Consider the following 26,290-nt stretch of genomic DNA (forward strand, 5'->3'; position numbering starts at 1 on the left):
CCTGCACAAGGGAGAGCTATCAGCTGGTATCAGAGCCAACACTTGGAGGCGGGATGACAGATAGGGGCAAGGAACCAGCGGCAGAGGGAAACCGAACGATTGATATGCTGTGGGCAAATCAAGAGAACGTCAATCAGAGAATTGACGAGAGGTAGATGCGGAAGTGCAGAAACTGGCCGTGGATGTACGCCGAGAGTTCAATCTCCTTCGTGCAAGACCACCGTACCAAGATCTATTCCAGGAAGAGGCACGAGCACATCGGACCATTCCCAGGAGGAGAGGGGACGACGAGCGGCAGGAACGATTACTCCACGTCGATCCGCTAGGTCCGTCAGATTCCGAAGAAGAGCCCACTCCTGTGAGGGGCGATAATCAAGTATATTCCAATGGGGAAGAAGTAGATAACCGATACGGAACAAATCCGTTTCGAGGCCGATGAAATCCTCACTGCAGACATTATCCAGGTGAATTTAAGGTGAAGATGGATATCCCATTCTTTGACGGGCATCTCCATATTGAAGATTTTCTTGATTGGGAAAAGGCCGTGGAGAATTTTTTTGATTACCTGGACATCGACCCGGCTAAGCAAGTACTCCAATATGTGGCGTGCCGCTTGAAAGGGGGAGCTAGTGCTTGGTGGGAACAAACAGTGCAATCAAGGTGACGGGAAGGTCGGAGCCATGTTAGATCATGGGCTCGAATGAAGCAGCTACTATGCTCGCAATTCCTCCCTACCGATTATGAACATATATTATACATGAGATACCAACACTGCAGTCAAGGCACGAGGTCGGAGAGTGAGTACACTGAAGAATTCAATAGATTAAGTGCCAGGAAAGATCTCAATGAGACTGCCAATCAATTGGTAGCTCGATATATAGGAGGTCTCAAAGATAATATACAGGATCAATTATAACTTAATTACGTATGGTCCATGCCGCAGGCAGTTAATCTGGCTTTGAAGGTTGAAATGCAGCAGAGCCGCAAGTCTGGAGCTCCATATTCCCGGCGGCATTGACAAGAACCCACTCCAACAACTGGCAAGGATAACATTCCACAAGCACCGAGACCCACATCCACTGGACAACCGATCGTCCCTATTGCCCGACCTTCAGGTTCCACAACAGATGGAAGGAATATTTCCAAACAGAAAGCTAACAGCAATGCCAACCCTTATGCTAGACTCTCAACTCTGAAATGCTTTCGTTGTTTTCAACCCGGACACAAGTCCAATGAATGTCCTCAAAGACAACAAGTTAATGTGGTGGAGCCAGAAGATGGGGTGGACCCGGAAGAGTCAGAGACAGATAGAGTCGAAATTGAGGAAGAGGTTCTAGCTGACGAAGGAGATCCATTCATTGGGGTCATGGGAAAGTTGCTCTTGGCACCACGCCAATCGACTATGTCGCAGCGACATGCTATCTTCAAGACCAGGTGCACCATTAGTGGCAAAGTGTGCGACCTACTCATAGACAGTGGATGTACTAAAAATATCGTGTCCAAGGCAGTTGTTCAGGGGCTGCAATTGAAGACCACCAAGCTCACTCTGCCCTACAAAATCAGTTGGGTCAAGAAGAGATTAGAGATCCTAGTCACGGACTCTTAACGTTTGAATTTCTCAATTGGCAAGCATTACTCATGCGAAGTCCTATGTGATGTCCTGGAGATGGACATATGCCATTTTATTTTGGGAAGGCCGTGGCAATTTGATGTGGGGGTTCATTACGACGGCCGAGCCAATGTTTACTCACTGGATTGGAAGGGGCGGAAGTTGCGACTACTACCGGGAAATAGATTTCATGCCCGGCGCCACGTTACCGAACCTGCCCCATTACCGACTCAACCTCAGCTAGGGAATAGGTAATTTTATAGGAATTGGTTGATGACTTAATACAGAAACAGCTCATTCAAGTGAGCCTCAGCCCTTGCACCGTGCCGGCCTTGCTGGTCCCAAAAAAAGATGGACAGTGGCGAATGTGTATAGATAGCCGCGCAGTCAATAAAATTACTACTAAATACAGATTTCCCATGCCTCGCATTGACAAACTTCTGGACCAGCTCACGGGTTCTACAGTCTTCTCTAAGTTAGATTTGCACAGCGACTACCATCAAATACGTATTCGGCCAGGTGATGAATGGAAAACAGCATTCAAAACTCCCCAAGGACTCTATGAATGGAAGATTATGCCGTTTGGGCTATGTAATGCGCCGTCTACGTTCATGAGGATGATGAATAAGGTACTAAAACCATTTTTGGGGCGTTTTTGTATCGAGTATTTCGACGATATTCTAGTCTATAGTTTGGATCGGCTTATCCATATACAACATTTACAATCTCTGTTTGAGGTGTTGCGAGAACAGAAACTCTACATCAACTTACCTAAGTGTGAATTACTCTCCCCCAAGGTTAGATTTCTTGGATTTGTTATTTCTGGTGAAGGAATACAAATGGATCCACTTAAGCTTTCAGCTATTCAAGACTGGCCCGTGCCCAAATCCTTCTTCGATGTGAGAAGTTTCCACGGTTTGGCCAATTTCTATAGGCGGTTTATTCGACACTTCAGCATCCTTATGGCGCCTATTACTGAGTGTCTTAAACTTAAATCGTTTCAGTGGGAGAATGAACAACAGCAGAGTTTTGAAGCTATTAAAGAAGCTCTTACCACCGCTCCAGTTTTAATACTTCCCAACTTCGATCAACCCTTCGTCGTAGATACGGATGCTTCATCCGTTGGCATCGGTGCGGTACTCTCCCAACTGGGCCGACCGGTTGCATTCTTTAGTGAAAAGTTATGCCCAGCACGTCGGAAGTGGGCGGCGTATGAATAGGAGCTATACGCAATCGTTCGCGCACTCAAACACTGGGAAACTTACTTGTTACATCAAGATTTCATATTGTGCAGTGACAATCGAGCTTTATAATATATAAACACTCAAAAAAACATCAACAGGGTGCATGCTAGGTGGCTTGTCTTCCTGCAACGATTCTCGTTCACTATCCGACACAAGCCCGGAGTTGAAAACAAAGTAGCTGATGCACTTAGTAGAAGGGCGGCACTGATCACACAAATGCAGACGTAGCTTGTTGGATTAGAACATATTAAGGAATTGTATGATGAAGATGCAGATTTTGGCTCTATATGGAAGCAATGCCAAGAAGCACCGTTGCCTACAGTTTATTCCCTGATTCACTGATTTCTTTTCAAACAAAATCTATTGTGTGTTCTCATATCCTCGTGGAGACTGCACCTTGTTAAGGAGATACACGGCGGAGGTTTGGCTGCCCACCTAGGCCGAGACAACACACTTCACCAGGTTCAGGCTCGATTCTTTTGGCCAAGGATACGCCGAGATACCATTCGTTTCGTTGACAGTTGCACAATTTGTCAAACGTACAAGGGGGGAGCTCAAAATACTGGCTTGTACATGCCACTTCCGGTGCCCAATTCCATCTGGGAGGATATAAGCATGGACTTCGTCCTAGGCTTACCGAGAACTCGGTGAGGCAACGACTCCATTATGGTGGTTGTCGACAGGTTTTCCAAAATGAGCCACTTCATTTCATGTAAGAAAACCTCCAATGCTATGAACATTGCTAATATCTTCTTTAACGAAGTTGTTCGTTTCCATGGTCTACCAAGAAGTATTACTTCAGACCGAGATGTGAAATTCGTCAGCCATTTTTGGCGTGAAGTGTGGAAAAGGCTTGGCACCGAATTGCGGTTTAGCTCCGCCTACCATCCCCAATACGACTGACAGACAGAGGTAGTGAACAGAACACTAGGTAAAATGCTGAGATGTTTAGTTCAGGAGCAGCCTAAGCAGTGGGAAGACGTCCTATCCAGGGCAGAATTCGCTTATAATGCGATGACCAACCGTTCTACGGGAAAGACTCCTTTTGAGATCGTATACACGAAGACCCCTAACACCACTGTCGACATCTCTATACTCCCAAAATGCACATCCCCTGCAGCGAACAAATTCACGGAGGGCTATTCTAGCATGTTGAATGATGTTCGGCAACAGATTATTAAGTCAAATAGACGCTACAAAGAGGCTGCAGACACACACCGACGTGAATGATTTTTCCAGGTGGGCGACTTAGTCATGGTTCACCTCCGTCGTGAACGCTTTCCGGCCGGAACTTATTCCAAATTAGCACGGCGCAAGCTTGGTCCTGTACCCATAGTTGCCAAAATCAATGACAATGCCTACCGCGTTGAATTACCCCCGGACAGTAATACTTCGTCGACATTCAATGTGTTTGATATCTCGCCGTATAAGCCAGCCGACGACGCTATTATTTCAATCAGCTCGTCAGAGTCGAGCTCTGATGAAGCCGGGGAGGACTGATGCAATGCTAGTTTACAGTGTGCCGCCGAGACACCAGATACTCCATAACAAACCATATGCCCACTACCGCATTTTCTATTTTATGTTATTACTTTACACTACAGCTTTTCTTTTATACGTCGCAAATAGTAATAGAAAAAGGGTAGATAATTACATATAGGATGGGGAGAAGGTCTCCATTGGTTATCTTGCATTTTTACAACAAAGTTATAGAAAGCTGAGAATACAAAGGTATTCTTCTTCCTCCCGTATCTGCTCTCTGTTTTTGCCATTCCTTTTTTCTGTTTGTCCAGGTCGCCGATCCTGCACAAGGGGGAGCTATCAGAAGAGCTTATCCATTGAAGGAAAAAGTAGAAGATGGTGTGGACTGTGGAGGTGAGTGAAAGGTGCAAGTGTGGCGGTGTGGTTAATGGTTGAAATTGATTGGGTATTTATAGTTTTTTTTTTAATTATTATGAAGAAGGCCTGCTTGTTACTTAGTTCTACTGTTTATCTTACCACATCACCCACATTTACGTTTGTTTGTATAGATTATAGCTATATATAAATAATCCAGATCAACAGAGCAAGACAGTATATTTTCTAGATACTGAGAACTAGGAAGCATTTCACCTTGTGGAAAAATAATTGGTGAATTCTATAATTTAACCAGAGTAATAATTTAAAAACGTCCAAGAGTTAGTTAAGAAGTAAAACTTGAAAAATGCCTAAGAAGCACTCTTCAGCAGCAGTGCATCAAATATCTAGAACATGAAGAAATGAAGCCATTAATTCTCTCATAATGACATAAATTGCTGTGCAATTCATTGTCTTTGATCATCGGACAATGAAAAAAGGCAAAAATATAAACAGAACGTTTCTTTTTTGCAAGTTTAAATAAGTTTGGAGTATTATGTTAACTATCACTAAAATTTGATTTGAAGAAGACTTAGTTTTAATGAGAACTTAGATTAAAAAATAAAATATGTTATGATTTTTTATTAACGAATATCTTTTTTTGTCCTAAATTTTTTTCTAATATATAATAGATGGAATTAATGTTGTTTAAAGAGGAAAGAATATGTAGAGATTGATAATACCAATCTCTCAATTGATCCTAGACTTCGACCTGCAATTTGGAGTTACAATGTAAATGATATGGACAAAATTTGAAGAACTTATCTTTTGAAGGGACCCTACTTTTCAATTATATTTGACGAATTCATACATGTTTCTAGGAAAGGACTAGCAATTGCAATGAGAGGTTTATAGGCATTAAACATGTTGCATTGACTCATGCAATAACCCTAAAGGCAACAATTGAAAACATACTTATGAAGCATGCACTCGTTGAGCATACATAGGATTCGTTATCAAGTTATGATGGGACATCTAATATGCGATGGGAGCATCATATTTTGAAGTCACTGATACTTAATGATAACCCTCATATATTTTATGTTCATTGATTTGCTCATTAGCTCTAACTGTGCTTAGTGAATGTAACAAATAATTATTATAATGTTAAACATCTATTTGAGATCACTTCAAGAATTGTCAATATTGTAGGAACTTCATGCAAGAATAGTGATGCTCTTAGAGCCATTCAACATGATAAAATAATATTTTATCTAAATAATAGGGAGTTGAACAGTACGTGATTGATGTTTGAATCACGAGATAAGTTAACAACGAGTTGGTGACACCCGTTGGGGTTCTTATTTTCATACCTTAATAAATTTGATGAAAATGCATGCTTGGTTGATTAACGTGCTTGAAATTATTAAGAAAGATGGGATATATGATCAACAATCTATTAAAGCAAGTGTTCTGATGAATATTATGATTTTTTTTATCCTTGCAATTAATGCACTTAATGATTGATATTTTAGGTGTTACATATAAATTATCATAATCATTACAGAGAAAAGATCAAGATATCATGAATGTAATAAAATTAGTGCAAGTGTTCGAACTCCAAACAATGATTATACGTAATGAGGGGTAATGGATGAGATTATTAATTTACTATATTAAGTATCACGTTTTTGCAATATTTTTTAAGTTGATATTCCTAGCAAAAAATTCTACATTTAATCCTTGACGACGATTAGGACATAGAAATGAAGAAATAACAAATTTACATCATCAATGAGGGATTCTTTTTACACTGTTATTGATATGCAACTTCAAGAATTTTCTAAAGCTAGTACTAAATGCTTCTTTATATTTCATATCTAAATCCAAGTAATTAACTCATTTTCTACTTATAATAAGGGAAATTAATTCGGCTTGCAAAGGTATATTCAGCAGATTTTGCAGTAGTAGAACTTGCTCAAAAGCATCAACTATCCATATACATTCTTGTTATGCGTACAAGCAACTCATTTTTAGATAGTATTAGTGATCTTGCAAAATAATTTACTAATATTAAGAAAAATATTGTGTACCCCTTAGTTTACAAGTTCATTATAATGACATTAACTTTACTATTAGTTATTGTTACAGTGAAGATAACATTTTCTATATATGAAAATTGTTAACTATTACTACGCAGTAAAATGGGTGATGATTGGCTAAGTTATTGCCTAATGTCATATATTCAGAAAGAAACATTTGATTTGATTCCAAATGAAGTTGTAATGCAACATTATCATAAAATACAAAATAGAATGCAATGCTTATAATTTTGTTATTTGATAATTATTATGCAAAATAACAATTTATTTTGAATTTTGACTTAGATTTAATTTTATTTCTTTAAAGCAGATTTTGCACCTGAGAATAGATATAGATGATGTAATAGACACATCAATGACAACCTTTTTTATCTGAATTGCATGAAATCTTTAATTTTATACATGATCATATTGTGTTTTGTCAGACAGGTTTCATTTGGGATAGTTTTTTTGTTGCTTTCTAAAGCAGCTTTCTAGTTAAAAATTTTTAGTTTAAAAAATTATTTTAAGAAACAGTAAGAAAACTGTCTCAAATGAAACAATAATGATCATGTGTCATCTTTATCAGGAATATATCTTATTTGTCACGTGTCATCTTTGCCTGAATGGATCTTATTTGAACAAGCTGACAATTCTTGTATTCAATCATACAGGGATGCCCGTATGAGTAAGATGAAGACAACTTTGATTTTTTTTTTTTGTATCAAACATATCTAGAGAGAGAGGATGTCTTGCAAAATCTTTAAATTTATTTTATAAAATAGTAAAAAGTATGTCCCATCATGAGCAAACTCATATATACTACATGAAAAATTATTTTATTAATATTAGATGATTTGGTTACATAAAACTTCGGTATTCCGATGATCTAGTTATGATAGTAGATATATTAGATCTTATGTTAAGGAAATTAGAGATAAATCTAAAAAGACTTTGTTAGAAAATATTAAAAATAATTGTTTTTATTAAACTTAATGAGAATTTTGACTCTTAATAGAACACAGTAGAGGAAAAAAGTTCATATAATAGATTCGAGGTAGTGAAATAATGACATGATGTTGTTGCTATTATAGAGAAGGGGAAAAGTAATTACCATTTCAAAAGTAAATATAAGATGCATGAAAACATTCACACCATACTTAATTCATTATATTAATATTATTGATACATATGAAGCAATCAAATGTAACCCTTACAAACCAAAGCAAAAGCAATACCAAACATCAAGCCATAAACTCATAGCTATTTAGATCTACAACATTCAAACATATATAGATGACACGTTTATTTACCCTATATATCCATCATCCTTCTACTCATAGGCTCCAACGCCATCCTCCTCTCCTCCCCTTGACGCCTTCTCAGAAGTGTAATCTTCGCCGCCAAAGCCGCCTTTCCGGCCGGCACTTCCAAAAGTATCGGAAGTCTTCTCAGACGAATAATCTCCGTCGCCTGCAGCGTAGTTGGGCTTCTTAGAGCCACCATACTCGTTGCTGCCTCCAAAGCCGCCATCACCGGTATCGTAGGAGGCCTTCTCGTCGTCGCCTCCGCCTCCAGTGGTATAGTTGGGCTTCTCCGAGCCGTCTTCACCGGTGTCGTACGAAGCCTTCTCTGAATAGTCGTCGCCGCCGCCGCCAGAGGTGTAGCTGGGCTTCTCCGAGCCGCCGTATTCATCACTGCCTCCGAAACCGCCATCACCGGTATCATAGGAGGCCTTCTCAGAGTAGTTGCGGCCGCCTTCGCCAACTTTGTCAGAGCCTTCGTCGCCGCCAATAGCGTCGGAGGACTTCTTAGTGTAGTCTTCATCGCCGTATCCGACGTTTCCGCCGTAAGTGTCGCTATTATCGGAAGTCTTCTGGTTATAGTCGTCGTCGCCAGTGGTTAAGGAGGCTTTCTTGTCATATGCATCGTCGCCGTAGGTTTCACCATCGCCGGCGGAGTCTTTTATATCATCGGCGGGTTTCTCATCGGAATCTTCCTTGCGGTGGCGACCGAAGAGCTTATCCATCGAAGGAAGAAATATATATATCTCATGAAAAACGATTGTGGTTTTTTTTTTGTTTGCCCATTATTATTGTAGTTATTATTTGTCCTGTTGCTTGAAAGCCTCTGGGTTCCACATAGTAAGGGACCGTGTGCATTAATGGTGGAATCGGATACGTGGTCCCAAAGTAAGGTTCATTTGCCAGGTGGCTCGTTGGGAATGGACCAAGGTGTCCGCGTCTGGACCGGTGTGTAGACCGTTAGAAAAAAAATTCGGCCTTCGTCGGCAAGACAAATCCTCTCGCCCCCATTCGTCCAAAATGAATCGCATCCATCAGGACCGTCCAATTGGCCCAATGGCTTTGTTCCAACGTCGGCAGACCGTTTCGCTTACTCTGGCTGTCGGCAAGTGTTCACACTGCTTGAACCGAACCGGGTTCATGTTGGTAAAACCAGACCGGGATCAACTCGAGAAGCTTAAAAATTAAAATAGTTTGACTAAACTATGTAAGATTAGCAACAGTAAATTATTGCAATTAGGCTAATCTTCATATTATTTCTCATTTCTTGTTTTCAAATTAAAAAAATATCTGATGATAACAACACTAACTACTTTCATACTTCTATTAAGAAGAAAAAATATATGAATTATATTCATAAAATTAATCTTCAAAATGTTGTTATTTATGATACTGAAGATCTTCTGGTTTCCTCGGGTATTTAGTATTTTCTAAAGCTTTTTAACAAAAATTTCTCTCATAGTCCTATTTCTCAAGCCTATCTCATCCCTCACTTGATTTCTAACGAGGATAATAATTTTCTGCTTCAAGACCCTTTATCAAAAAAATAAATGATACCATCGTTAGTATGAATTCTGAATCTGTGGCTGGGCTAGATGATTTTAGTAATTGCATCTTTCAAAAAGCTTGGGATATTATTAAAGATGACCTTGTGAATGATGTTTTGGACTTTTTTTGTGGTACTCTCTTATCAAAATGTTTTTCTTCTACTTCTACTGTGCTTATCTCCGAGAAGAATGTTAGCAATAATTAGGAAGACTTTAGGTCTATCAGTCTCTGTACCTTTTTTAATAAGCTTGTTTATAAGATTATTATAGGCATGCTAGCTTTATTTCTTCCTAAGATTAATTCATCTTCTCAAACTGATTTTATTAAAGGGAGAGCCATATCAAACAATATTCTTCTTGTTCAAGAAATGATCCATGAGATTAATGCTAATGTGAAGGGTGGGAACATTTGTTTTAAGCTTGATATTGACAAAGCTTATGATAATATTTGTTAGGAATTTTTTTATAATATCATGAGCTCATTTGGCTTTAACTCTCAATTTTTATAAATTATCAAAAATTGTATTAAGAAATGTTACTTTTTCAATATTATTAATGATAAGAGTAATGATTTTTTCAACGCTTCTCAAGGACTTCGGCAAGAGGATCCCCTATCCCCATCTCTTTTTATTATTGCCGTGGAATATTTATTTAGGGGCCTTGATGATTTTTTATGAACCATCAATCTATTTATTTCCAGGCTAATGAGGGACTTCCCATCTCTCATTTAAGCTTTGCTGATGATTTTATCATATTTATGAATTGTTCTCTTAAGATGGTCACTCTTCTTATGAATTTTCTTCACAATTTTGAGAGGAATAGAGGTTTATTCATTAACACCAATAAAAATTATTTCATTATTGCTAAGAGGATTAACCCCGGTAGTATAAATGGCAACAAGAACAGAACAAGGTTATCTCATTGTCATCTACCTATTAATTATCTTGGCATCCCTCTTTTTAAAGGCAAGAAGAGGTCTTTTATTTTGTATGCTATAATTAATGCTAGTCAAAAGAAACTTTCCTTTTGGTAATTTAACTTTTTTTCATTTGGTGGCAGGCTTATTCTGATCAAAAGTGTTATTTGCTCCTTATCCATTTATATGCTTCAAACTATTCAACCTACTAATATATTCAACCTACTAATGTTGTGTGCATTCGTATTGAAAGAATTTTCAATAAACTTTTTTGGTGGATCTTCTCCTAACAAATGTGAAACTCATTGGAAATCTAGGAAGAAGTATTGTGGTGTGTTGGTTGAAGGCGGTTTTGGCTATAAAACGATGTTGGATTTAGCTCATGCATTCTCTATTAAGTTTTGGTATGCTTTTAGATCGAAGCAATGCCTTTGGGCCAATTTCATGAATAGGAAATACTGTTAGGGAAAACACCCTCCCACTTGCTTTTTCAAAAAGGGTGATTCTATGATTTGGAAAAGGTTTTGTAACATTAAGTAGGAAGCTGAAATCTCATCCAGTGAGGCATTGAGCTGGAAAAGACGGTTTGGGCTATAAAACAACCTACAAATGTTGAGGAGGATGATTGCATTTTATTTAAATTATATTCTACTAATAAATTTTCTTTTAAAGAAACTTGGAATCATATTAGAATTAAGAAACTTGTTTCTCCTATTTTTTTCCATGATATGGCATGATAGTATCTCTACCACTTTTGTTGTTTTCACTTGCAAGGTCTTGCATAAGATCATCCCTACGAATGATAATCTTAAAACTAAAGGCTTCGCCCTTGCATCTAAATGTCAGTGTTGTTGTGATTTGGAAACTATGAATCATGTTTTTGTGGTGGGTTCTATTGTGACTAAAGTGTGGATGCACTTTGATGAAGGGGATTCTAATATCCCTTATATTTTGAGACCCTGGTTTTGTAACTCTAAGGGGCACATCAAGAATGCTATTCATGTTCTTATTCTTTAAATTTCATGTTTTTTGCTGAGCTTAAATATCTCTTTTATGGGCTTCATCTTTATTTATCTCTGAATATTGTTAAGCACATAGAAGTAAATTTCAAATGTATTTACTCTTTGTTTGAGAAATAATCTTTTTAATGTTTTTTAAATCAACTTCTTAGTACGAAAAATTCATGAATTAAAAAAACTTGTGCTAAAAACATTGCTTTTGAAAGCAATAAGCTGTCCCAAACAAAGCAATAAAAAATCATGCCAAAAGAAGCCTTAAGCATAGTTTGGAACAACTTTCTTCTTAAATTAATTTTTAGTACAAAAATTAAAATTTTTGTACTAAAAAATTGTTTAAAAAGCAATAAGAAAATCGACTCAAACCATGCCTTTGTTGGAGCTCCAATAGAAAATAAGATAAGAGAGTCATCTTAGATGATTTGATCACATAAAATATTAAACTTCAAATAATTAATTTGGTTAAGAGAATAGATATATTAAATCTGACATATATTAAAAAGATAGTGATAGATCTAAAAACTTTATAAGAATGTTATAGAAATGATAATTTTTATTAAAATTTTTAATAAAAATATACCAAGAATCATCAATGAATATTCTAAGAAAATCATCTCATTTCCTGTGTAAAGATTAACAGAACTCAATCACAAAATACAATCACTCCAACTTTGAATCTTTAAATTATAAGAACAAAAGATGTGTTACTCAAAAGTCATAAAACTCTCTCCTCCATATTCCCAAGTAATCATCTAACAATATGATCCTTCCACCAACTTCCCCTTGAACTAATCTAAGAAAATAGTTATTTAATAATTGTAAGCATAAAAGTTAACAGATAACACAACATTTAATATATTAAACAATAGCAAATTCAATGAAAATGATTTATGACAATTTAGGCTTCGTTTGAGACAACTTTTTTTATTGCTTCTTAAAACAGCTTTTTAATTAAAAAATGAAATTTGTTATACTAGAAAGCTGCTTTAAGAAGCAATAAGAAAGCCATACCAAACGAAGTCTTAATTAAATTATAATGGCAAATCATATTATTCTCAAAGATATTATAATTTTAATACAACAACAATAACATTAAGACTTCGTTTGGGACAGCTTTCTTACTGCTTCTTAAAGTTGCTTTCTAATATTAAATTTTAATTTTTGAATTAAAAATCCGCTTTAAGAAGTAGCAAGAAAGCCGTCCAAAAGATATCTAAGTCTTTATCTCACTACGTGAGATCAAATATAGGAATCCTAAATCCAAAACATCTTATGTCAATCATAATCAAGATGTTTCAGATCAAGACCGAAATCCTATCTCCTTCACTTTCATATATGAATTTTGAATGTATTTTGAAGGATAATTGCTAAAAAAAGAGTCATATTTCCCCCAAGTTTAATCATGATTAACAAACTGCAGTTGAATGGTGAATATAGAGGAAAACTTTTATCATGATCGACAACAACCCTCAAATCTTCGTCAAGACGAGCGAAATATTCATCTCAAAATAAATTTGATAGGCTCATCTGATCAAATTAAATTCAGAAATTTTATCTGAAAATAAACAATGCATCAACTAGTTACAGTGCCATTTTCAGTGAAATTTGAATAAAGCAACAATTACAGTACTATTGCTGAAGTAAAAACATGAAGAAGAGCTCCTCTCAAATGAATTAAGTGAATTGGATTCCACAAATATTGTCTACTTTTGTGATTCACAGTTAAACAGTTCTGATACAGAAAAGGTTGTGTTTATATTGCTAAAATTAGATACAGACCTGTAACCATTCCATCGAAGTAAATGCAGCATCACCTGATTCCTTTTATAAGTTTTAATGGCAGAAATCTAACTCGAGGCCTAAAAAAGAACACAACAATACTGAACATTACAGAAGTTGCAAAAACCAAATGAACTTCTGAACTGTAAATGATAATTAAACTGCTCACCATGTAAGCTATTGTCGAACGTTCAGCACATTCTCAATCCGGCTGATAAGTTGTTCAGCAGGCAAAGCTCCTTCCTGAATGATGATGAGAATTAGAGATAGAGAATAATGGTTCTGAGAGGAAGCTGGATGAGCTGAGTTTAGATCAAGAGGAAGTTTCTTTTAGTAGGTCATAGAAGCATTTAACTTACAAAGCGATCGCAGGGCTTCCCGTTCCTGAAGACAATAAATGTAGGAAGAGCTTCAATTTGGTAACGATTTGCTAACGTGGTGTATTTCTCTGTGTCGATTTTCACAACCCGAATTTTATCTTTCAGTTTCTCACCAACTTGATCAAGAATTGGAACCATGAATTGACAGGGACCACACCTGCAGGAAGAGGAGGCTAACAAAAGTGTAGGAAACTAAAGAAAATGCAGAACAGCAAAGGCAGCGTTTGGATTTTTTTTTTTTTCAGTTCTCAAGCTTACATAAGTTTTATTCCAAGATTAGAAATGAAAATAATCGGGGTCTCTATATTCTGACTAAGGTTTCGTTTGGGACAGCTTTTTTATTGTTTTATAAAACAATTTTTTGGTATAAAATTTTCAAATTCAAAAAATTTTTGTACTAAGAAACTGCTTCATAAAACAATAATAAAGCTATCACAAACAAAACCTAAAATAAGAGCAGTATATGAGTAATCAATCAAGCTTGTATTACACTCATGTCAAAACAAATTCAACAAGTATTAAACAATTTCGACAAAAAAACTTAATGAGAATATCCTGACCATTTTTTCCATTAGAAATTGCTAACATACAAAGAATATGAAATAGAAACACAAAGTAGAGCAAAAAAATGGTTGTATCAGTGAAAATACTTTATTTAGGAGTAATTTAGGCTTCGTTTGGGATGGGCGGATGATTTTTTTATTGCTTCTTAAAGCAGGTTTTTTAGTACTAAAATTAAAATTTTTATAATAGAAAGCCCCGCTTTAAGAAGTAGTAAAGAAGTCATCCCAAACAAAACCTTAGGTTTCGTTTGGGACGGCTTTCTTATTGCTACTGAAAGCAGCTTTTTAGCATAAAAATTAAAATTTTTGTACTAAAAAACAGCATTAATAAGCAATAAAAAAGCCGTCCCAAACAACCCTTAATCTTAAAAAACAAAGGCATACTACATCTTTTGCTTGTCTAAAGCTTATTAGCGTGACTAAAAAAATTGAAAAGAAAGATGTTACATTTGTAACTAGCCCTAGTCTCCAATTTGAACTTCGATCATCCTTTAGACAAATATAAACGTAAAGAAATTCATAAGAGACTACTGAAGAAAGAGAACTGTATATGTAACGCGGATGATCATCATCATTCTTCTCAAACCTAAGTAGATGGTGCATACCACGTTGCGTAGAAGTCAACCAGTAAGGGTTTATCAGAATTTTCCAACAAGTCATCAAATGAAGAAAAAGTTTGCTTCCTTGCTTCGACCTGTGAAATAAAATGGCAAAACATAGACTGATATGAACTTTTATATCCAGATTATAGAGTTATATATATTAAACTACCACGTAAAAAACCTGAAAATGCAAATCTAGCTCCATTGTAGGTCTGCATGGTAATCTAATAATTAGGTGTATAGCTGTTGCACTAAAAGGAAGGTGTTTACAAACCAAGCTGCTGAGCAAGCAACGGGAGTTTTTTCTTTTGTTATTGGAATATTGATCTGAAATATGGTGTAAAAGGTTTATGGGACCTGTAGGAATTAGGTATAATCTAGGACAAAATGATTTGCTCTTCTACGAAGAAAATTGAAACATAAAGAGGCTTTCCAAGTTTTTTAACAGAAAATGTGAACAAATTCACTGTTTAATAGCAAAACAGTCAGGACAAAAGAAGATGAACGCTCCTCTCCTCCCCTAGATTCATTGTGACCTGTAAAGGAAAATTATAAAGAAAAAAAGAGGGACAGAGAAAAAGAGAGACTATTTGCAGTTCTGCAATAAAAAATTTTGATGTAGGGAGAAAGAGGGCTGCCACACACACACACACAGAGAGAGAAAGAGAGAGAGAGAGGGAATTTGCCATTCTGGAATAAAAAAATTGATGGAGGGAGGGAGCCACTGTATACTGGGGGAGGAAGTTTTTGGAGACTAGGAATAAATTTTCATTCAATCAAAATTTGATTATAAATAACAAGCTTAAATGCTTGATATCTATTTATAAAGTTCTATAAAACATCTAGGCATATGTTCAAAATTCAAACAACAACAAGAAAAATAAGAATTAACCTTAAAATTAGCTAACAACTCAGCTCCCCGAAGAATGGCCAACCCTTAAGATATAAAGGAATTGATTAAATAGATATTTGATATTTTATTTAATTATCTCCACTTATCTCTGTCCTATATTTTTGCCACCAGCACACCACCTATTTGCAAATTCAAACTCCAATTTTGCAATTAAGTTCCTCTTTAACTCAATTGTTTAATTTTATCCTTCCAAAGTCAATTTTGCATTTCCCAACAATCTTGATCATGGCTCCCTTTTTTTATCATTTGATCTTGCAAATGAAAACTCATATTCGTGTTTTTCATCAGAAAGAAAGATATTGACCTTTTGTTGGAAATCTCTAAAGAAAAACCAAAAAATACACTGCCTTGTAACTTAACAAATATTACTCTTTTGAAATCAATTCAAGGAATAGAATTTGAATGCTTGATAGTGAATAACCCAAGTTTCTCAACCAAAGCTTCAAAGATAAGATTCCAGATTATCTTCACTATATGGTTCAAAATAGCATCAATGAGGATAGAATCCACTTGAAGCTTAAGGTAAACAAGTTTCTCCCCAGCTACCTCAATACGTGTGTATGTATCATCAAGCATGTTGTAGGATCAACCTATGTTACTCTTACCTCAACTACTTCTACTATAATAAAGAGGGGTCTTTTCTTGTCCTCTCATTTCGGCGCTTTGGTTATGGTTATATATTTCCATAATCCTGAAACTTATGGGCTTACTTCTTGCATTAGCGAAACAATAGTTTGGTGTTTTGCTCCTTTGTAACTGAACTTTCAATCTTCTTCATCTTATTTATAATTGTAAGCCATTTTTTTTTTCAAGCCAAAAAAGACCTTTTTTCTTTTCCTATATATAATAACTTTTATGCTAGGTTCAAGGACAAAAAATTTATGTGAAGCGTTTTATGAAACTCGGCTAAACATTTTTGGAATAAAAAAAATTTCATTCAATGAAATTTCTAAAGCAGTTACATGCCTTTTAAATTCTATTATGTATGCTTACACATTTTGTTAACTAACTTCCAATTCATACATCAAATCCACTTTTCCTCTACATATTTGACGGGATACAATTAGCCTTTTAGTAATCTTTTTAAACCTCGTCAATGTCGAAGTTAACAAATATTGGTATTTATATTGTGAATTCCAATACACTAGAGCACATGAAGACAGCTTTAAATTCAATCATGTTTTCTTGACCATTTTGTTTGCTATCTTCTTTTAAATTTTGTTAGCGAATCTACTTTTCATATACACATTCAACAGGGTAGAATTGAGCTGTTAGCAATATTTTTAAACCTTAGAATAGTATGCCACTTCCCTCCCTTGCTTAAAGCACAAAGAAATACCTACTCTTTTAGCCCTTGTTGGAAGATGATAGACATGTGATGTTGAGAGGAATGTTGGAGAGGTTAGAGAAGTAACAAAAACCCTACAAGCAACTAACCCAAAAAAGTACATAAACTATTAGGGCGAACATGTGGTATCGTACATGTCGAATAACAATTTCATGCCCGAGATTTGTAAGAATATGTGGAGTGAGTTAAGCATGTATGTCGGCTCCGAAAATTCCATTTTTACGTGATCCCGGCCTCTCCGCACCATCCATCTATTTTTCTTTTATTAAGTGTGACGATGACGACGGTAGAGAGTTTTAACGAGATTAGGTTCCGGGTGAATTTTCAAAAAGCAGATTAAATTTTAGATAAGACACTACCCAGAGATTTCACCCTCATTTTGTGAGGACTTTTTGATCTAAGTTCTAGTTCCTATAGGCGCAAGCCCCTACAGTGAGAGGGAACTTTCGATTAAGGCTAGTCGTTAAAGAGGTCGAATAGGTTATAAACTCATCGTATAATAGCTATAATTTTAGGGTTTGAATTTTGAATTTGGATTTTTGAAGTTTGGAATTTAGAGTTTATAATCATAGACTTAAAACTAGTGGTGGCCTGGTGGGGAGAATGAAGACGAGCCCGATCAAGATCCTATGATTCCATCGTCCCGGGCTGCCATGATCCCTGGTCTACTTAGTCAGAGGAGGTAGTCGACCAAACCTGACAAAAGGTACCTTATCGGCAGCCATGAGTTGCTTTGTCCAAGAATTCCTTGTAGACCTAAGTTGGTATTTATCTAAGGGGATAGATTTAAATCCACCTTAGCTAACAAAAGGCTTTGTGCCTATCAGATATATCCTATGATTCATAACTCAAGGGTTTGAAGCCTTTAGGGAACATATGAGCTTTGGCCTTGATCGTAATATAAAGGTGTCATTTTACGGCAAAACCACCCGGTCAGAGGGCACGTGTCACGTCCTGCTGGCAAGAGACTATTTGAGGATGAATCGTAGTGATACACCCGACACGCATTCGCTCTTTGTGAGTTGAGGTTAATTTCAAATTTATTACCCCCGACAAACGATTGCGGGAGGTGGATGTGTTTTAGTTTTAAGTTTTTAGATGATATATTTTATTTTAAGAATTTGGGCTTAAATTTGATTTGAGATTTGACCCCTCCAATTGAGATTTTCTGTTAACGTGACCATCATCGGGGTGTCATTAAGGTCACTTGTATTTTTGTAGGATTTTGGGAGGCATTTTGCAATTCAAGTCGTGTCGACTACAGTCCTTTCAAGGAGGAGGATGAAACTTGAATATTTGACCTGTGCAGCATTCTCGGATCGTTGGATTTGGGATTCAGATGCAATGATCGGAGCACATGCGGGTTTTTGTTTAGTTTGAAAATAGAATGAGTATTTGGCCATGCGCAACATTCTCAGATATTTGTGTTTAGAAATTTAATGCATTGACCGGAGCACATGCAGGGTGAATTAGTTTAAGGGATCATATTTAATACATAATGGGCATTTTAAAATATTTAAATATGATCCATTATGCGAGGGTGATTTTATTTAGGAAATGTCCATAATTTCATTTAAGGGCCTACGAATGCCTTCTGTCAGCTTGCACACATGTTGCAGATCCAGTAGCGTTGCGTCGTACTGTGATTATTTAATATAATGAATCGAATCACTAAGTAATCTGATGGATACGATTCACTATTTCACTTACCTTATATGTCATCATAAGCCCAAGTAAACATCATCAACTATCTATGATTTTCCTTTCAAAGAAATCATGGTGTATTGTAGTAAGATGGTTTAAAATATCTGAATATCTAAAAATTCTTTTATATGCAACATAGGGTGGTTAAAATCAAGCTGGAGCTTCCTTGATTCATGTATAGTTGTGGAGATACTTAAATACTTTTCGTAAATCCATAGAATATCTTTACTATTTGGTTTATGTTTATCTAATATCTCCCTTTAATTATAAGACCTTCCAATTATCATCTATACAAACTTCTTCATTAAGGGCATTCTTAACATTGTTACCATCATCAACAAGTACGCGCCAACGAAGCATGATTTTCATGATATGCTATACAAGTTGAGTGGGATAAAAAGTTGTATTCACCACTAATTTTCAAGTGACTCATTAAAGTTTAAGTTCTTATAGTCATGTTGAGTACAAGGTGGGATATCAATCCTTCCCAAAATTCATAGTCTTGTTGTACAAGTTGCAGGGCAAACACAAGGAGAGCTATAAAAGTTTATTGCAAACTTGTGTTTGATTGGACACTTGAAGTGTTTTAGTTAACTTTAAAAGAATCTCAACAAAAGAAGTCGCATATAAATGTCTTTCATCTATTGCATCTTCATGGTTATATCAAAATGAATCCAACAAGCGATCTATTATTTCCCAAACAATGGTTAAAAGTAGGATCACTCAATCCAACATCAACTAGTATATCAAGAAATTGATGTATATTCATCATCCAATACTTCATATACATTTGCAAATAGTTTGGTCCAAATATAGTTCATTGATATAAAAAATTATAATGTAGATTTGTGCTTCAATCGACTATAATCTTTCTAAAGTGTTGTTAAACATCTCAACCATGTTGAGAAAAATATGATTAAAGATTTATTCTTCTCACTAGCCATCATTTTCTCCGCCATCTTAACCATCATAAATATGCTAGATCTATGAAGCCGTACATGATTTCCCCTTTTTTATTAATTGATTATTCCAATTTATGTTAGTTGATTTTATTTAAGGGATTTTGCTTAAGTTTGTTAGTTAAATTAATTAAGAGACTTAATGTTGAATTAAATGCTCTTAGTTAATTTAGGATTTTTTTTATTCAATTAATTAATTCTAATTTATTTTTTTAATCATCTCAAAATTTGGCTAAGTCCAGAAGTTTCGAGTAAATTTCGATAGCCTTTCGGCGTCCCCTCCCAGATGCCAGGAGGTAAGGAGTGGCTCGACTAGGTCGGAATAAATCGACGACGAGGAGATTGAGAGAGCGAATTGATCTCATAAAGGTCTTCAAGTCTTCTAACGTGCGCGATCTGCTGATTAAATAATTTAATTAATTGATAAAATGATATGTTTAAATCATTACTAATTTAATTATTTTTGCTTGATTGAATGTTCTCCACTTTTCTCAAAAATTCGTATTAGTTCAAAAAATTTCTAAGTCCTAAATTTTTGAGAAAATTTCGACAACCTCCCGGCGTCCTCTCCCCGGCGTCGGGAGGTAAAGAGGGCATTTTCCCTTTGACTCGACTCGGACGGAGCGAATCAACAATGAGGAGATTGGAAGAGTAGTGTCTGCGCTCCCTCGGTCGGATAATCTCGATGACCAAGGGCTTCGGGGGACCGGATCAACCCCGGGACTTCCTTCAAATTGCTTCCACCTGTTTGAAAAATCCTCTCATTTCTCTCCAACTATCTCTCTTTTTTTTATTATACATATAATAATATATTATTATATATAATAATAAATCAATGGAGGCCGGCGGAAGCAGGAGCAACGGATGGAGTTGGGCCGGCCGGAGGGGTCGATGCTGGAGTAAGAGATCGACGACAAGATTGGTCGGCAAGGTCGGATGCAAAGGATGTTTGGTCGGGCTTACAAGCGGCTAGGGTACGTCGGGTTTGACCTTTGGAGTCGATGGAGGCCGGCGATCTTCAGCGGGAACTAAGGTAAGTTTTCTCATTTTCTTCCTTGTGATTTTTCTATGGATATGAGAGCGTCTGTGTGCGTGAGAGAGCCGACTGAGAGGAGGGATTCTTTTTGTGTCGTGAAAGGAGCGGTTTCTTGCGATCGTGGGAGCAACATGTAAAGTCGTGGGTAGTTTATATAGTGGACTGAGGTGGAGTCGGCCGGGTTTGTAGATTGGGTCTGGTTTGTTGCTTACATGTCAACAATGTACAGATCAGAAGATCAAAAAATGCCATTGACAATCTCATCAAACAGCAAGTCCATATCTTAAAGTATAACTTGAAGTGGCAAATCTCCTTCGCATTGTAATCAAAGCTCAAACTTCCCTTGGAAGCTCCAAGAGACCACCCAAGCCCACAAAGAGGATGTAGAATGGGAGCCAAACGTGGTGGAATAGATCATGGACAAAGAATGAGAACCATAATGCCAGGATTTCCCCAACAATTTTTTTATCAATATCATATGGAATATGTATTGGTTTTGAGTTCAATAAAGATGTTGAAGTTGAAGCACCACTCTGAAAAACAAAATCATAACAAAATAGATTGGCTCGTAGTCCACATAAAGGCAAGCGCTTTAAAACTCACTGGTTAATATCTCAATCAGAAGAAATTCATGTGGCAAGTGACTCAAAAAAACTTATCTTCTACTCCAAAGCTCTCACCTCAAAGGAGAGACAGAAGTAGAATTAACCTAGTTTTAGTGCCCAGCTCTACACTAACATCAAAATACCTAAACCCATAAACCCCAAAAGGCACAAGCAATTATAAGATTGTATTCGTATCCTTTTGCCAATATATTTGGTGTTGACAAGCAAATTTGAATAATTTTGTACTTTTAAAAGTAAGGTTGTTATCTTAGATGACTCATTATTAAACAATGAAGCCATAAATAATATGAACGGTGACTTCCCTTGGTGATATCACTTCTACCTAATCTGAGAAGTAATCAATAACCACTAGAACAAACCTATTTATTTGGATGGTGGATCAATTTGGCCAATAATATATGTAATCTAACATTTGAAGGGCCATGATACCATTGTCAGATGAAGCAAGTTAGGGAGCTGATGCGAGACAACCATTCATTTTCCATGGGTCATACTTTTGTGCATGGACCATACAATCCTTGATATTCATAGGTTTCATAAGTCCTAAAGTTCACCAATTATTTTTCTTTCAAATTACTTAATTTAATGCTATCCAAGCATGAAGCAATCTAAGCTTCACTCAAGATTTTAGTCTTCCAACAATTTAAAATAAGCATACACATTAAGAACAAAAACAACACCCAATCTATGTAGGAATAAAGCTTCTAGCTTTTTATTCACACAGAATTTATAAGGATATTGGCTCACAGCACATCCTCAAATATAAGTGTAAAAAGTACAAGCACTAACAAAATATAAGAACACCAACATACAATTCCCCTCGCTTATGCCCATTAGAGTAAGCACACAAATCCTACACCACCACCCAATGATTTACTCGTCCATCCTTAGCCACCACTCGATGAATTTATTAGCTTTACTTTCCCCGAGCCAAAACACCTCATCAAAGTATCTGAAAATGGTCATTATGACTTTATTATCTATCTAGAAGCATCCACACATACCACAAACAACATCTCCTTGCACACGTCTTGGTCTACTAAAGGTACACCTCACATCTCAATCAACTGCATGCATGCATTGCGCACTTCTCACCAATTTGCCCACATCTCAACAACTACACGTACGCATAGTACATCTCTACATGCATGCATGCCTTGGAAACTACACATGCACGCCCACCCCCATCTGTTGGCAACTACATGCAAGCATCACGCACTAGCTCTATACACAAGCACTCGTGTACATCCTTAGCACCTACATGTGCACCTTTCTAGCAATCTACACAAATGCAAATCATTTGTGTGCATCCATGCCACTGGTTGTCACCACTGAAGCACATGCATCCTCTAACCTCCTTGTATCTATATACAAGCAATCAATTTATGTGCATCCACATCACTGATTACCAAGTTTCTAACTCACCCCGTCGATATGTGAAGTGAGTATCCATCACTTGTCATATACAAAAGTCATTACAAGCACATGCACTAGTCATACAAAGGCACCAAAACACACACATTGTTGTTAGCATACACTAGCATACATCAAACATCACACGCATATCCCATCGTTTTGGTGAACAAGCAAAGGGTGCATTGCATTCACCCAATGCAAATAGTCCATAGCAATGATCGTAGAGGTGTAAAAATAGGTCATTAATATCCGAGTTTTTTTAATTCTAGTTTTTATTTTGAAACTAAATTGGTGTTCACCATAACAGAGAGCTTCATGAACTTCATTTATTATGTTTCCTTTTCATTGAGACAGTGCGATTATATATGGTCGAAGGAGCAACAATACACAATTTCGTTACATAAGCCAAACAAAATCCTTATAATTTGTGTGGTGAGCGATCATTCTTCAAGCAGTGTGCCCTTCTGAAGATATTCAATGGTTGGATGTCTCCAATTGACTTCTTAAACAATGAGTAATGTTGAAGTTTGCTCTATTTAAAAATTGGTTCTTCTTGGAGTTGCAAATCAAAATTTTATAGATATCAGGATCTGAAGATTATGGAAAAATTTTTCCAAGGTCCATCATTTATTAGCAAACATTGTGAGTGCATCCCCCTCACCATTATTACTACGAGGCATCATGGATAAGACTATTTTAGGGATCCTTTGGGGGTTACCATGCCCTCCAATGATATTGAAGAGGTCAACTTTAACCTAAATGATGATAACAAGCAATCACCAATGATATGAATAAGTTGAATGCCCAACTTGATGTTATTCGACAATTTATTAACATAGGGAAAACGGCTTGGCAAAATAATTTAAAAAAAAAACTAGATCAAGCGGATTAAATAGCTTATTTCTGCCAACAAATGAGAATGACTTGAAAAGCTAATTAGTAATTATGCATTATGGGTGCATTGAACAACCTATATAAATATGATAAAAGTTACTCCCCTATGCATTAGCATATCTGATTGAAGTAGTACTCACTCTAGAGGTAGAGCTTCCATCATTACATATAGCAATCTTGTATAAGTTAACCAGTAAGGATAATGCATGATTATGTCCAAACTCAATGCTTTGGATGAAAACAAGCTTTACGCAAACAAAACCTTGAGCTTTATAAAGCACACATGGCTCAAGCCCATGACCACATGGTCCAACCAAGGTCATTTAAAGTTGGAGATTTTTGTTGGTCCTTTGAAAATAAATTGTGAAGTAGTACTCGCACTAGAGGCAGAGCTTCAATCATTACATATAGTAATATGATGTAAGGCAGAGCTTCCATCATTACATATAGTAATATGATGTAAGTTAACCAGTAAGGATAATGCATAATTATGTCAATGAAATTATGACTCAATGTCGTGGATGAAATGAGGCTCTAGGCCAAACAGAACTGCGAGCTTTATCAATCTCAGATGGCTCAAGCCCACGACCAAATAGTTCAACCAATGTCATTTAAGGTTGGAGATCTTGTGTTGGTTCTTTGAAGACCGATTGTATCTCTTTGTCACATCAGTGGTAAACTTAAACCTGACTAAGAGGGCACTTAAGCCATCAAAGAAGTATACCTAAGTGAATCTTATCAACTAAGTCATCACAAATACATACAAGAAATGGCTCCTATCACTGGTAGGTATTTAAAAAAAATACTTTTAACTATAAATTACCAAAAAAAAATCCCTCATTCCAGCTAAGCTTGGTCTGGGTTACCAAAACATCAGGTGCAAAGTCATAAAATCCAAACAATACAAAAACACTATATAGAAATCAAAAGTTATAATAATATAGTCAAGACAATGAATGAACTGCTTTGGATTCGCCACCAGTTAATAACAATTTCCGGAAATTCTTCTTTTTTTTTTTTAAGTTTGAATAAGCACATACGCAAATAGAACAACTAAGGAAAATAAAGCAACTTAGAAGAAGAAATAGATTAAGGTCTTGCTCCTTTCAAATCGAACTATATGAAAGATAGAAAATGAACGCGAGAAAAGATAGATGCAATACCAAATATACATCATAATTACCTTCGGAATAATCCGCCGCTGCGGAAGCACGGAAAGCCGCCGGTTCTTTGCCGGAAAACGCCGGATAGGAACGCCTCTAATGCTTGTCAACGCCGCCTGCCTAGAGAAGTCGGCGGCTACTGACGGCCGCGCATGGCAGGATAGAACGACGGCTGCAGTGGAGCATCCCGCCATTTCCCCTGTGTTTTAGGGTTTTCGTAGAACTCCCAGATTATTGGAAGCGGAAGATACGAGTTTCGTTTATCTCGATTTTTATAGGATTTACTTGCTTAGATAAATTCTAAATTTTAATATTTTTTTATATAACATTTTAATATTTAAATCATACTGAAATATACACATAAAATATATTTTATTTTAAACAAATTAATATCAATAACATTTTTATATAATTTATCAATTAAATAAAAATTTAAGCGTTTAACCTATAAATAGGATGATTTTTTAGCATTTTAAAATTCATTAATTAAGAAGGGCATTAATAGATTTAGATAAATTAATGCATAATTGTCTAAATTAATTAAATCAAATCAAATTATAAATATAACCGAATAAATTAAATAAGGAATAGAGCCGAATCAAACTGAACTTGAATATAATTCAATTTATTCAACTTAATTTTATTTAATCTAATTTTAGAACCCTAATAAAAGAATGTGCATGGAATTAATTTGAATGGATTCATAGATTGATTGGATTTGTTAAATCAATTAAATTAAACTAATCTATAAATAATAATAACATATTCTTATTTTTTGCCCATTTATTCATTACATTTGGGCCTTCAATTTAATAAAAAAATAAAAAAAAAAAATCAATCAAATTACAAATACTTTTTTTTTTGGAATTACTCCCTAATTAAAAAATGAAATCGTCATTTAATAAATCAAATATATTCGATTCAACTTAATTTTTAAATACAAACTAGCAAAAGCACAGACCCTCTACTTCCCATCCTGCAGGCACTGGGAGCCGGTGAGTGGGTAAATTATTCTGTGCGGGATCCGGACGGGAGGAACCGTCCAGATTGCTAAGTAATTATTGAGTATTTGTTGAGTAATCAATACTCACAACTGAGTATTTACAAATATGCATCAAATACACAGCAAATCGGGACGATTCTCCCCGTCCGGACTCTGCACAAAATAATTTCTCCAGCAGCGACCATCGTAATCCTCGCACGCGACCTCAACCCTCGCCGCACTCGACGCAAGCACGACCCTACTACTGTAGAATAGTTTAACTTCTCCAATTATCCTCTTACTCATGAACATCACAAGTGCAGCAGTGACTAAACACACAATTTCAAATCTGAACTTAAGCTAACAGAGGAA

General features: G+C 36.1%; 2 protein-coding genes across 2 annotated transcripts; both read right to left on the reverse strand.

The window, feature by feature from the left end:
* Positions 1–8,103: 8,103 nt before the first annotated feature.
* LOC110108667 (heterogeneous nuclear ribonucleoprotein A3-like) lies at positions 8,104–8,799 on the reverse strand. Its single transcript, XM_020839418.1, has one exon. The coding sequence runs from the start codon at positions 8,797–8,799 to the stop codon at positions 8,104–8,106; it is 696 nt and encodes a 231-aa protein (XP_020695077.1).
* A 4,290-nt stretch (positions 8,800–13,089) lies between these two features.
* On the reverse strand, positions 13,090–25,206 carry LOC110108605 (thioredoxin Y, chloroplastic). Its single transcript, XM_020839308.2, has 5 exons — positions 24,957–25,206; positions 14,881–14,969; positions 13,692–13,869; positions 13,502–13,575; positions 13,090–13,412 (listed from the first exon to the last, which is right to left on the reverse strand). Exons 1-4 carry the CDS (start codon positions 25,128–25,130, stop codon positions 13,510–13,512), a joined length of 507 nt encoding a protein of 168 aa, XP_020694967.1. The 5' UTR covers positions 25,131–25,206; the 3' UTR covers positions 13,090–13,412; positions 13,502–13,509.
* Between the last annotated feature and the right edge of the window lie 1,084 nt (positions 25,207–26,290).

Source organism: Dendrobium catenatum, unplaced genomic scaffold (assembly GCF_001605985.2).
Source record: "Dendrobium catenatum unplaced genomic scaffold, ASM160598v2 fragScaff_scaffold_1099, whole genome shotgun sequence".
Lineage (NCBI taxonomy): Eukaryota > Viridiplantae > Streptophyta > Magnoliopsida > Asparagales > Orchidaceae > Dendrobium > Dendrobium catenatum.